This window comes from Sylvia atricapilla, chromosome 2, assembly GCF_009819655.1.
Source record: "Sylvia atricapilla isolate bSylAtr1 chromosome 2, bSylAtr1.pri, whole genome shotgun sequence".
NCBI lineage: Eukaryota > Metazoa > Chordata > Aves > Passeriformes > Sylviidae > Sylvia > Sylvia atricapilla.
In genome coordinates this window covers 91,151,768-91,165,850 of record NC_089141.1, presented here as the reverse complement: position 1 = coordinate 91,165,850, position 14,083 = coordinate 91,151,768, and the positions used below count along the sequence as shown (strand labels likewise).

Here is a 14,083-nt window from a genome sequence, read left to right as displayed (position 1 = left end):
TTTAGACTTAAGGACAGCAAATAGCTATTATCACAGTGATAAAATTAGCTCCCTTAGCAAAACTTTCAGACTACTTGCATGCTTTCGGTTTTAAAAGTCTATGCCACAAGTCTTAGTTCCATCCGGAAAGATGCCAAAATTCAACTTTAACCATTAACATTAGGATCCTTCCCAGTCCCCAGCCTACTGCCCATCGCAGGGGTTAAAGGCAGCGTGCAGAGCACTTTGGATCTAAGCAGTCAACTCTAAACCATTATTAATACTGTTTCTTTTTTACTTTTTAAAGGCTTTTTGCTAGGGTTTTTTTTGTTTGGGTTTGGGTTTTTTCCGTGGAAACACAACTCGCTACTTTTCAGTCCCGAGTGGGTGCGTGCTTTCTATCCCCTCCCCAGTCAGCGGCGCTCCGTGCCGGGCCGTGGGAGAGCGCTGCGGGCCCGTCCCCGCCGGAGCCCCGCTGCCATCCCCGCGCGGTGCCGGCTCCCCGCTCCGCGCCCGCGGAGGGCTGGCAGGCAGGCGGAGCCCCGCGGAGCGGCGGGGCAGCCGGGCATCCGCGCGAAGCCCACCTGGCTGCCCCACCGAGAGCGGAGGCCCCGCGCCGGCTCCCGTCCCGTCCCGTCCCGCTCCCGGGGACCCCCGTGAGAGGGTCCCGCGTGTGCACCCGATCGCGCAGCCCGAAGGAGCCGCCCCCGCGTACTCACCGCGGCGGAGACGGCGCTGAGCCCGGTGCTCAGCAGCAGCCCGAAGCCCAGCGAGAGCCACATGCTGCCGCGCACCGCACCGCGCCGTCGGTCCCTGGGCGGCGGGGCGCCGGCGACTCAGAGTGGGGCTCCGCGGGGCCGGCCCCACATGCGCGTCCCTTCTCTCCGTCGCGGCCGCGGCGCCCGCAATGCCTCGGGGGCGAAGGACTTGACTACGCGATGGGCGGTGGCAGCCCCCCCTCTCCTCCCCTCCGGGCGGGGGCCCTGGGAGGGCGTAACCTCGTCCGCTCTTGTTGCCCGCTCCCGAAGTTCTTCCGTCTCCTCGTCCCCGCCGCGGCTGTATGGTGGGCGGCGGGGGGCGCGGGCAGAGCGGGGCGACGCGCCGCTTCCTCTCCTCACACGGCCGGGCCGCCCGGGAGGGCACGGTACGGCAGCGCGGCGCGCAGCGGTGCGGAGCGGGCGGCGGAAGGGGCCGGGAGGGGCCGGGGGCGCTGGCTCCGCACGGCCCGTCGGGGTCCGCGCCCCCGCGGCTGCCTGCGCGCCGGGAGGACGGCGCTCTGTGCGGGGAGCGACAGCCCTCTCTCCCCCCGGATCGGAGCCCGGCCCGGCCGGTGGGGCCGCTCCCTGCTCCGGCAGCGGCGTCGCCCGGCCCGGAGACCTCCGGCGCGGGGAGCGGCGTTACGAACGGGCTCTTCTCTGCCTTGCAGGGGTGGCCGTCCGGCGGGAGGGAGCCCTGAGCCGAACCCCCGGCCAGGCAAGGAGCGAAAATGGACATTCTGCAGCTTCCCAGTGCACGTATTTTCCTTTGTCAGTAAGTAATTCCGCTCGATAGGCTTTTGGAAATAACTTTTTTAAAGTCGTATTGTCACCTTTAACTGCAGAGCGTTATCGCGTACTTGTTTTGCGCTAGCTTAAAACAGTATCGTCCTTATTCACCTTTCCCTGCAGGGATACGGGACTTCTGCTGCTCCTGATGGAAGTTGTGTTGTCGGCCGTCAAAGTGGACGCAGTAAGTAAAACGGCTTCTGACTTTTACTGAGAAGAGGAGGAAAAAGCAGTTTCCTTGGTACCAATAAGTGAAAAACTGCGTTTTCCTTGCCAGATGGCTTATCTATCTTTCTATTAAAAGAAACAACTAACAAATCATCTCTGCAAGCCTTACAGATTGCTGCCTTCAACAAAAATTATGTTCAGCAGAGAAGCATAATGCTTCAAGTGTCAGGTTGTTTGAAGTATTCCACTGTTAATTTTGCTCAAATTGGGTAGTTTGTTAAAGTGATAGTGAAACAAACCCAACAACTTCTTTGTTGTAAGAAACTGTGGATACCAACGAGTGCTTTGGTAAAGTTAACCTGCAGGTGGAATGTCTTCAGTTACATATAAACCTCATCTGAGGTCTGTGAAGCTTATTTGTTCAAGTCAGAGTTTACAAACAAATCGTTGTTTAAATTAAATTGTTAAATCCCAAAACAGGTGTTGTGTGCCATATAGGTGGTTGCAGCTATCTCCCTTGTTGATGTAAGCAGAAGTTACTAAACTCTTGCATCATTGTCACAAGAATGTGAAAGATGTGAGAGATAATGTATAGGAGAGTGCAACATTTGCATGTTACAAAGCTTGGTGAGTTTAATGGAAAGATTGTCATTAGTGGGAATAGATTTTGGAATCAAGCCTGAATATAGGAGACTGAGGTTGGCTTGGCTTGTGGCTGCATTTATTGGTCAGCCACAAGTGTGAGTAAGGCTCTGTGGTCATGTGCTTAGTGGAACCTTGATTACACTTTTTCAAAAGCTATCCTACTTATATTTTAATCCTACTCTCTGCAACTTTATGACTTTCCACCCCACATAGATGTGTGATGATAGGCCACATCCTTGTGGTGAGATGGCATACTGTTAAGGAATGGGAAATACTAGGGCTTTTGCAGCAGGTGTTGTGACACAATAATCCTGCACTCCACAGAATAATCCTGCACTCCAGCTGCAGTTGGCATGTAGCGCTTGCCCATCAGCCTGTGAGGATGGTTGATCTCTCCACATCATGCCTGAGCAAGAGCTGTCTGGCTGGGGACCCACAGCCCTGCGGGAGGGGACAGGAGCAAGAACCTTAAGTGTCATGTGCTGCTTGTCTTTGCCTCATTTAGATACAAACATTGTTCTGCTGCATAGTGCTGAATGGATGATAAAATTACCATGTGCTACTGAAATCAGAGCAGGCTGCTGATAACTGCAAATGTTTTATGCCCAGTAATGATATCACTGGGATTAGTTGACATAAACCAGTGTCATTATGATTCTTCTTTTATGAAGTTGTGTTGTAGTGTGCATAGCATAATACCTGAGTTTTAGCTATAGCATGGACTAATTCATTCTTCTTCATGTTGTTACAGTAGGCTGAAGGCTGTGATGTTAAAATAGAGGTATACAGAAGAGGTGTTCAAGATATCTCTGTTAATGGATGCAGCCTGATCATGGCTGCTTGAATCTCCACATGCTGGTTTTCCCAGAGAATCTTGAAAAAGTAAATTGGTTTGCTTGAAGGTTTAATTTCTCAGATTTAGCAGTTCCTAAGGTGGCAGCTGTGTAGGAGATTAAACACCCCAGTGAATGTGAATCAGGAAATCTAGTCATGTTTCCATGAAAATTGAGCTGCACTGCCACCACAATATTTATCCTACTTTTCACTCATGCTGCCCCCTTCCCTTGGCTTGCCCAGGTCTTTCTGTAGTCGTGCAGTAAACTGAATTGGAAAATTCCTTGTTTGTACTAATCCCTACCCCAAAAAAGAAGAGGGCGGAGAGCTAACTTTATCCTGGGTCAGATCATCACTTGTATTCATAGAAACCTGGGCTGGCATGGGGTTGGAAGCAGGCAGCTGGGGGTGGGAGGAGGGTTGGGCTTCTCCTTGCAGTGACTGCTCTGGTCAGATATGTTTGCAAAGTGACAAAGTGGGTGTTGGTGGGAAGCAGCACCTGAATGATTTCCAGAATTGCTGGCAGTGATATTCTTTATATTGTAATTCTGTTTGTTACACTGATCAATGTGCTAATGTTATGAAGTGTTTTATTAGCTTGAATTAAAAAAAATACTTCTATGAGTTATTAGAGTCTGTATGACCAAGTCTTAAAAGTCATGGTTCTGCTTGTATTGAGACAGGCAGAGTTGCTGACTTTGACAGCCATATATATATGAATGAGTTACATCTGCTGGACATAAGTGGTGTTGAATGAGAAAAATTGCACATAGGAAGAAACTGGGGGGAAACTAAGGAAAGGCCAGGAAAGAGGGAGAGAGGAAGAACGGAACTCAGAGTTTGACTGAGTGTGTTGCCTGGCAGGCTGCTGCTGGCTGTTAGGGAGACGGATGTTTCTCAGCAGAAAAAGGAATGAGAGGAAGAAAAAGAAGGAGGATGTTTAGGATATCAGAGAACTGGGAGAGAAAAAAATGGTGTCTCTGGCAAGAGAAGAGGATGCTGGTTGCAGGCTTGAAGAACTAAGGAAGAGAAGTCCCTGAATGGAAGTGCCAGGACAGACAGCCAAATGGAGTGGATCAGGCACAGTTATCTTTAGCACTCTTTGGATAGTTAAAGGCCTCAAATAACTTTGGAACTACTCTGAATTGTAGATTTAATAATTCACATGGCTTAAATAAAATTAAGTAGTATTAACTACCTGAAGTTCAACCAAGTTTACAGGTTTCTTCTCCCTTTCTATCCCTGCTAATACTGCATCAGAAATATAGTTCTCAGGTATTTGTTTTTCTCTTCTGAGACAATGTATTTTCTGCTAATGCTGATTTTTTTCCTTTGTCTTACAAAAAGAATACTTTCTCCTAAGTAGCTTTGTAACATATGATTACTTTATTTGTGTCATCTTAGTGTATTTTTTAAACTGCCTGTAACAAAAGTTACTTTTTTTCCAAGTTTTATTCAGGTGAGAGCAATAGAATCCCCGCAGAGAAGGAAATGAAATAACTGTCAGGTCAAGGAAAGAAAATTGAGAGAGAATAAGTTTGAATATCATTTGCAAAAAATAACAGCAAGTAGTAGATCACAACTGTCATTTTAACAAGAGACCACATATAGATATATAGAAAGAAAATAGTTGAAGTAGTGCGTGAGGTGTAATTCTCTTCATTTCTGTGAGATTGTAAGGAGATATATCATGGAGGATGTCATCAAGTGGGAGAAGCAATGATTCTTTAAAAGCAAAAATAAAACCAAAAGTACAATGTACTACTTGTGTTGGTTTCATAGTGAAATTAGATTGCTGGCATGGATGCCTAAGTTATTGCTCTAAGTTTAAATGTGTCAGTGCTCAGGGCTATCTCACATCCAGGTTTTCCCAGATGTGTCCTGTTTTATTCCATCTGGAACGTTTTGTCTGGTTGAAACAGGAGGACTTTTTACATTAACACAGGATTTCCAGGCTAAAGAAGCAAGGGTGGAGTAATCACTTGGCCCATCCTGCTTAATGTGTCTACTGTAAATGTAGGCACTGGGATCACAGTGTGAAAAATGTGATAAGGCAGGCATACTGTCCAGCTGATCTAGGAAGGAGGCATCAGTCTGATGTATTGATTTCATCTGCCACATTACTTAGTGAATGCAAAGTGAATACACCTCTTCCTGGAAATACCAGGCTCCCTACCTGTGGGCTGCTTCAGAAATAGCCTAGGAGATTCCCCAAAAAGATACATTGCAATCCTAGTTTAGAACAACTTCATTTGAGGTTTATCCACACCGAAAAACATTTTTTTATGTCTGATTAAGTAAATGTATAGTTGGGCTCATCTTTGAGTGAGACTGGTATTCTATAAGAAAATCAGACAGAATAATGATACTTTGAAAAAATCTCTAGCCTTTGAGGACCCTCTTAGCACATCTGATTGCTTTATTCAAAATTTCTTTGAACCCTGGAAGAATTACTGGGGAGTTTAGAGAGGACTTTTTCTATGTTCAGTCATGGAGCTGACAGGAAGGGGCAGCTCTCTTGAAGAGCTATGAGAAATCCTGAATGCAGGAGATGGTAGCTGCCTAAGGCAAAGCCCCTTGTTTCCACCACCATCAACAGCCATGCCTTGGTCCGGCAGTGCTGTTTTGATGATGAGGGTCACAGAGTTTGTATCACCTTGTAGGTGGGCAGCAGGATGGCTGCCTGAGTGGGAATTTATGAGTTTTTTAAGAGCCATGACTTCTCCCATCAGCATCATATGATGCCAAACAGACAAACACATTCACAGCCAGTATTGCACATGTGGAAATGTAGTCATGGTTGATAGCTTTGAATTCCTTTTTTTTGGTCCTTCCTTTCTTGTGTACTGTCTGCTCCGCTCTTCTGTAGCAGAGTTCCTTAAATGTGTCTTTTCCTTGTTAGTCTTCAAATTCTTCCTTGAGATGCTCTTTTTCTGCTATGGCTATGAAATTGATACTGATTCTAACTTACTAATTAATCATTCTTTCTTGAAAGATTTCTGTAAGAGTCATTTGTTCTGTGTCTATATGGAAAAAATGAGAGAGTCTATGCTTTGTATACAGTCATATCCGGTATATCATATAACTGATTCAAGTTATTCATGCAAGGACAAAAGACAGGTTACACCAAAAGCAAAATCTTGTATCTGCCTGAAGTTAGTGATGATGATGAGGAATTTCTTGCTTATGTTCATGTTTTTTAAACTCTCTGTGCAAAGTCACACATAGGTTCTTTACTCACTTTTTCTTCTTTATAGATCAGAATTATGCTCAAAGAATACTTACTATAATATATTCAAGTGAGGTCTATTTTGTTGAGTTATTAACTGGCATATCATATAGTCATGCTACATTTGGCACAGAATAGACAGAGTTCTGTCAGCCTTCCAGAATTCTCAGAGTTAAAATGTTGATACTGGGAGACAAGAACTAAGTGACTAGGTAAACTGTCATGTAATAAAATGAACTTGTTTTTTTTACCTTACTCTGAAAGTAGCTGAAGCAGTTTCAGAAATTCATCATTGCTTTTCCTTGAGCTTTTAAGGTAGGACATCTTGGTTTTACTGGGTAATGATTTTAACACAAGAAGCCTTCATGCATTATGATACTACACCTGGTATGTATTTTTTTAAATGTTGCACAAAAAATTATTTATAGGTCCAAATATATTTGCCTTACTCAAAATGTAAAGCTGCATTATGGCTTATTCAGTTATACTATAAGCAAATGCATTTTTATAAATATTTTAATTCAGTAGTTCAGAGCACATTTTGTGTTAGTGATGGTTTTAGGGTTGTTGTTTTTTTTTTGCAGTAATGCATTTCTTGTTTGAGACCAGATTATTCTTAATTAGTTCTTTGCTTTTGTTTTGACAAGCCAAAAGTTGGCCAAGAATATATTCTTCGTATCATATTATACTGATCCAAGATGATCTGAGAGTTCAGTGTTAATTTAGTGACTTACATCGTTTTGCCTAAGAAGGTAGCTTATCTTCTCATGCCTAGCTGTATTCACAGTACCCTGTTTGCTCCTGAGGAGTAAAAAGCACAGTGAAATTTGTAGTATTTCCTGATGTTTATCAACAGTTATTTTCTTTAAAATGGCAGCACCTAGTTGATAGCAGCAGTTGACTCAGCTCACAGTGAAAGTATGTGATCTTTATCATGCAAACATTTCTGAGTGACCAAGACCAACATTACTGTTTTCCAAGTACCCTTTTTTGTCCATTTGGAAGCTGAAGGTGCTGATTTGAGGCAAAGGTAGCTCCTTGTTTTCACACCCTAGAAACAATGTGTAGCAAGGAAAAATGCTCTCACAGTTCATGAGCCAACTTGCATTTGTGTGATTAATTCGCCCTACTTCAGCAGAATCATGTTTTTTGTTGCAGTCTCCTCTCTTTGACAGTCGCAGTGTTTGACTAAGCTGCTGCATCTTCTGAGCACACCTGGTTTTATGCTGTCTTTCAGTTTCTGCCTTTACTTTTGTGCTTCCCAGGAATGAGGGATGATGTGTTGTGGATTGGGCAGCAGCAGAGCGGGCTGCTGCTCCATGTGGGCAGGGGAGCCAGGAGGCATGAGATCATGGACAGGGTAGGGAGGTGGACAGGATCTGCCCCCTCCAGTGGGTCCAGGTGGTCACCAAGGGCAGACACAGCCTTGGAGGGCACGGCAGGGCCACGGGGATGGAGACAGGCAGAGGCTAGGCTGGGGTATTTCCCCTCAGGTGGAGGACGTCGGGGTGGGCACAGGCTGACCACAGCTCAGGTCAGCACTGAGGCCCAGCATTCAGCCCGAGCTCCCAGGCTGCTGGCAGGTCAAGGGGGAAGCCCCACTTCTAACAGCCCTTTTCCCACACAGCTCATTTCACACTGCTCTGGGAGCACAGCTGCACCCGGAGCTGGCCCCGCGCCCGGTGAGCAGACCCGGGGCTCCCCTGGGGTGGGATGGAGCCAGCCTGAGGCAGAGGCAGCCAGCAGGTCCTGGTGCAGCCCAGCTGGCTGCAGGGAGGCTGGGAAGCTGGAAAACCAGATGTGTAAGTCTAGAATTTGTGGCAATTTTATGGAAATTAGCATATTTAGGAGGGCTGGAACAGGATTTAAAAATTGACCAGAGCCTTCTATATTAATTGGAAGGGCAGCATCATTTGGTATATCTTTGCAGGAGTAGTTCCTCTACAGGGGACCTTTAGTCAAGAAAACCCCCTGATTTCCAATATGAACTTACTAACAAGTTCTATTTTTATTTTAGAAACACGAGATCAGAAGAACATTTAGATCATATCAGTTACCAAGGATGCACATTACTGGGATATTTCAGGCATCCTATTTATTTGTAAATGATCCCGACCTTTATTTTGAAGTAGCTTTCTGAAGTTAGCAAGTAAAGATCATTCAGATATGTAGGGCTTGGCTTATTTTTGGCAGGTCCTAGCTCCAGATCCTACCCACACCTCTTCTCTATTAGATGATGGAGCCAAATAATAAGTCCTTTATTCCAAGTATACTTTTCCTTTAAAATTCACCAGACCTTTAAAGGTCTGACCAAAATTACTTGAATACATAGTCAGGCTGTATACAGAAAAGGAATGCTGGACAAAGTGAAATATTTTGGATACATTTGTTTAGTTGTGCAGTTGGGGTTTTGGGGGGTTTTGGTTTTTTTAGTGTCTTCTAGTTTGTGTCATTACAAAACAACTAACTGCCTCAGGTTTAAGCCTTGTCACAAAGCGCAGCTTTGAGCTCATGAGTCTTTACATCTGATGGAACTCCGGGACCTTGTGGACCTGCCATCGGTGCCTGAGCAGTGTGGCTGCCCTTCTGTCCATCCTCTGGAGGCTGCAGCTCAACACAGAGCTGACCCCCTTGGTGCACACCCCAGTCCCCCATAGAAACAGGCTTGGAAGCAAACCTGTTGTTCATCGGAGATACAAAGAAGGAAAAAAGGCATCTGTACAAATTGTCAATTCTCTGCCACATGGGTACCACATGAGTCTCCATTGTCAGGTCCTGCCCATGCTTGCTGTGCCTTGCAGCTGTGGGGAGTAGAATTGTTTTCCAAGGTAGGGACAGGAAACCGGGAAAGCTTCACAGGCTTTCCCTGTCACACTGGTGTGTGTCTTGCTCTCAGCGAAGTGTTGGCTCCTGCTGATCCATCTGTGCAGTCCTCGGGCATGCTGCATATGGATGAGGAAAGACATTCCCACATTGAAGCTACAGCCTCACTGACCCCTTGTAATTGATGTTCAGACACCTGGTCTGAGTCTCACAGCATCCTGAACACATGTACCAAGACCCCAGGGTGCAATTCCGGGAGGAGAAAGAAGCTGCTTACGAGGGCTGCCGGAGTGTCCTGGGCTGAGCCTAGGCAAAGGGAGTGGGCAGAAAGGAATGCCGCTCCCGCGCAGGGCTGGGAATAGCCGCTGGGGCCATGGAGCATGGGAAGCCTGCATATCTGCCCGAGCCAGCAGCCAGAGAAACAGTCTGCTGGAAACAGTCCAAACGTCTCTGCATGAAACTTAGAAAATCTTAAGTGACACTGGCTGGAAGGAAGTGAATTTTCCTTGCGGTGTGAGGCTGAGGCTACATTTCCACCAGGTGCTTTGCAGGTTTGTGGTAAAAAATGGGTGTGAAGAAGTCAGTGTAAAGTTGTCCAAATCTTCTGTCCTCTGTACGTGTCCACGAGGTAGCCAGCACATCTGTTATCTCTTAACTCACTAAGGCACAGAGGCTGCTCCCTCTCTGGCTGTGTCCCTTAAAGTAAACCGCAGAGTCCCAGGTGTATTCTCTGCCTTGTGGTCAGTTGGCACAGTCTGTCCATGTCCATAACAGTAAAAGCCTCTAGTTTCCAAAACAGGGTGGCCCCTTAGAGACTGCCTGTGTTCCTTACATTATGCTGACTCCGGCACCCTGGCCAAAACTGTCTTTGCAAGCAAAGCAAGCAAAAGCTTCCTAGCCCAAGCTGCAGGCATTCATGAGACCATTCTGACAGCTAAATAGTCAGGCTGTGGGGCACAGGGCTCCTTAATGTGTTATTATAGACAGGGAGGCTGTGTGCCTCAGACTGACATTGGCTGGCTGGAAGTCAAGGCCTGCTCTCATTTCTCACATGCATCATTGTATTGGGAGTTTTACCTAAGTAGGAATGGAATAAAAGAACTGAGCAGCATTGTCACCCATTTAAATAGGAAATTTGTGCCAAGGAAGACCCAAACCCTTCCTGATAGTTTTGTTTTAAGCTTTATGTGATGATTCATGGCATTATCATGCCCTATCTGTTAATACTTCATATAAGCAAAATAAAGGACAAAAACAAGCGTATAAGAAGGTGTGAATGGCAACAAGTCAAAGTCAGATTGCAAAAGCAGAGGTATCAAAAAACTATTTACTCATCCTAAGTATTAGGAAAAGTAGTCTATGTGAACTGAAAAAGCACAGGATTTTCACAGCATTGCAATAAGCTTACATAGACAGAGGTTTGAAACAGAGTTTAATTTTAGGCCTTGAAATATTTGGAGCATAGAAAGTTTCTGAGCTGCAAAAAATATAAAACAAGCAACTATTGTATGCTGCAAGGTGTACATGCAGTGTTTATTGGTTGGCTTAAGTAGATGCTTGTAAGCTTTTAGCATTAACCTATTGGCTTAAAAATTTTTAAAAGGCCTTGTAACAAATAGAACTTTGGCTTCTGTTGTTAGGGCGTGAGTTTTACCACCTTTTATGTCTCCACCTTCATTGAGACTGACAATGAAATAAAAAACTCATGGAATGCCTCTCAGTTGCCCCGTCCTGTTATGAGATCCAACAGTAGTCCTTCTCAACAGAAGGACAGTGTCTAGAATATATAGCTACTTACTTGTTTTATTGGCTTATGTCAAACATCCCAACTGCACCTTAATCTGTTCTGGAGTGTCAACACTGCAGCACATCTTGTTCAACTGCCCCACTCTCCAGAGAGATTTTCTGTGGAATAGGTGAGGGGCATGGCAAAAATGAGCTCTTTTACCTTGTGGTTTTAGAATGCGGTCAAGGACAGGTGAGTAGTAGAAGGTAAGGATTTTAATTGTCCTTATTTGATGTGAACTGAGGTTTACCAGTTGTCAGTCACGCAATATCAGCTTCCAGTCTAGGTTTCTTTCTTTTCTCTTCCACTTCTTTCCTCTGGCAAGAGGTTTTTATTTCTGTGTGAATAACAGCCTTGCTGCCTTAGCTGTTAAGCTATTAATATTGCCTTGGAAAAAAAAAGTCTACCACAAAATCATCTGTTTAGCTTTTACCTCAGTCTTAGAGAATAAGGAGACAACTCCATGGGACACGATCCCTTCTGTGACTGAAGGTCTAAAAGGATCAGTAGCCTTTCTTTTGAGTAAACAGACTCAAATCAGACTCAGAGTGAAATATGGTACTGTTTTTACACTTAAACCATCTATACCTGAATCCCTTTTAAGAAATTATTATTTAAGTAGCCTTATATTGTTGATGGACTGGGAAAAGTCCAGGGGAAAATAATTTTTCTCATTCACATTTATTTCCTTTTATGAATTTATGTCATCAAGTTGAGATCCAAACATCTTACACCATCCATCCAATACATGATCTGCCCAACACTGATCGGATTATGCTTCTGTGTAAGCAGGAAACTTTAAACTCTCCTTGTTGTTACTTACTCATAATAATTGCTTTTGTGTCTTCAAGGACATAATACAGTAGCCATTCTTCAAGGAAATGTTACCTCTGCTTTTACAACTCTAATCTCGTCCTTGAGGTTTGTATTGTCCCTTAGGGACACGGTATCACATAGAGTCACAAGTGAGTAGATGGGTGATTAGTAAGGTAGCTCGGGGCTATATCATAAATCACTTTGAAGATTGGGACTGTAGTCTTGAATTTGTCTGAGTAAGGAATCCTGTGAGCCCTACAGCAACATGCTTGTGTGATCCTGTGCTGCTTTCATGCTTTGAACCAACTGGTCTGTTCTTTTTTTTTCCAAGGAAAAACATACAGCAGTTACTATGACCAAATCACAGACAGCCAGAAACATCATACTGGCATGTTGGGAGTTCTTTGTGTATAGAATCCAGTTTCCATGAGATGAATTCCATAAGGCTTGTCAGCTGCAGTGGAACTGTACCATCTCAAATTAGGGATGATGTAATTTTTACTACTTCTTCAAGGTATTTAATTTTCATTCAACACGATTTCCATATTAGTCATCTATCATTCACTGTCTTCAATAAAGTCAGTAACATGTGTAAACAAGGAGAGAGGAACTGAAGTACAGTCATCATGGGTCATGAATGAGGGGGAGACTGAGATCCACCCTGGACACGTGTTCTTAGACTTGAGGCTACTGATCTTTCATTAGGCTCTAAAAAGAATGTTCCATTAAAACAAGAACACGTAACTTCATAGAATAGCATAATTAATTTGGGGGGATTAAAGCTCACCCTCCTCAGAAAAACAAGGTATATAAAAATGTACTTGCCACATAGTTTCACTACTTACCCTGCAGGCACAGTCTGTGGGGGGATCACAGTGCTGTGTGCAGGTAATGGGCAACCCCATTCGACTGTGCAGAAACTCCACAAACCCATGTACATACAGAAAAACAAGATTTTTTTTTTATTTAACAGAGGAACAGTGACCATCCTAAAATTATTTGACTGTCATCAGGGTATCATTAGGTTTGCAGCATTTCTGTAAATATAAATTTAGTCTTTTCTTTGAGGAAAGTCCTATTCCTCAGTAGCTAAGAAGCCAGGCCTCCGACCGTTCTTTGCTTTTTGTGGTCAGATTGACCAGAAGTTTTTTCAGCTGCAGAAATCTTGCTGTTTGATCTCAGAAATCCTACTGTATCTTCCTACTTCCAAGTTTGTCTACTGTAAAAAGTGAGTAGTTTTCCTAAGAAAGGACATGGGGAAATGGTGAATTAAAATAAAAGTGCAAAGTTGTTGCTTACTTTTTTTTTTTTTTCCTCTTGGGTAAAAGACAAACTCAGTTTTCCCTTAGCTTCAAGAAATTTCCTTTTTTTTTTTTTCTGGCCCTTCAGAATCAAACATAATTTTAGATAGTCTGGTTAGTCTTTGCAGAGAGTCTTGTTAGTAATGTCAACTGTCCCAGCATCTTTCAAATGAGCAATGAACACAAAAACTGTGCTTCAGAGCACAAGCAAGAAAGACTTCTGACCTTCTGATCTGATCCCAAAATCTCTGCATGTCCAAAAGCAGTGAGACAAATACCAGAAGACTTTGAGAGTTGAGGAAAGGGAAAGCTCCAGCATTTCACAAACAGAAAAAGGGAGCATCTCCCTGAGGAGCCCAGCTGCAGCACATAGCTCATGACCAAGGCTGTGAGAGACCTGGAAATGGGGTTTGCTGTGAACTCCTGTAGCTGTCCTTCAAGCAAGAGTGTCAGATTGTCTATCAGCCTCCGCAACAGCAAAAAAATCACAGACTGATTTAAGAACTGTCAGCCTTCCAGCACCTAAAGGAGGCCTGAAAGACAGATGAAGACAGACTTTATCAGGGCATGTAGTGATAGGACAAAGGGGAATGGCTTTAAACTGAAAGAGGTTAGGTATAGACTAGATATTAGGAAAAAATCCTTTACTGTGAGGGTGATGAGGCACTTGAATAGGTTAGGTCAGTTTGAACTGACCAGAGCAGTTTTTGAAGCTTCATTCCTGGAAGTCAACCAGACCAGGTTGAATGGGGTTTTGAGAAACCTGCTCCAGTGGAAGGTGTCACTGCCCATGGCAGGGATGTTGGATCTGGATCATCTTTAAGGTCTCTTACAACCAAGCCATTCCATGAAAACATAACCCCAAGGTGAGATCCATGGTTGACTGATTGGGGAGCGTGAGCAGGCCAGGACCTGGTGTCTGTCCCTCCCTGTGCTGCTGGTCTTACTGCAATCATGG

At 44.4% G+C, this 14,083-nt stretch overlaps 2 protein-coding genes across 3 annotated transcripts in view; one reads left to right on the top strand and one right to left on the bottom strand.

The window, feature by feature from the left end:
• The window catches only part of COL4A1 (collagen type IV alpha 1 chain), a 120,394-nt gene extending 119,417 nt beyond the window's left edge, over positions 1-977 (bottom strand). For both annotated transcript variants that reach the window (XM_066313827.1, XM_066313828.1), the window contains exon 1: positions 699-977. In XM_066313827.1, the coding sequence (XP_066169924.1) occupies positions 699-761 (63 nt within the window). In that variant the 5' untranslated portion in view covers positions 762-977. The remainder of the gene's footprint in view (positions 1-698) is intronic.
• Positions 978-1,380: 403 nt separating this feature from the next.
• Positions 1,381-14,083, top strand: part of COL4A2 (collagen type IV alpha 2 chain) — a 138,544-nt gene continuing 125,841 nt past the window's right edge. The window contains 2 exon segments of the mRNA XM_066313826.1: positions 1,381-1,509; positions 1,647-1,707. Of these exon segments, the coding sequence (XP_066169923.1) occupies positions 1,466-1,509; positions 1,647-1,707 (105 nt within the window). The 5' untranslated portion in view covers positions 1,381-1,465.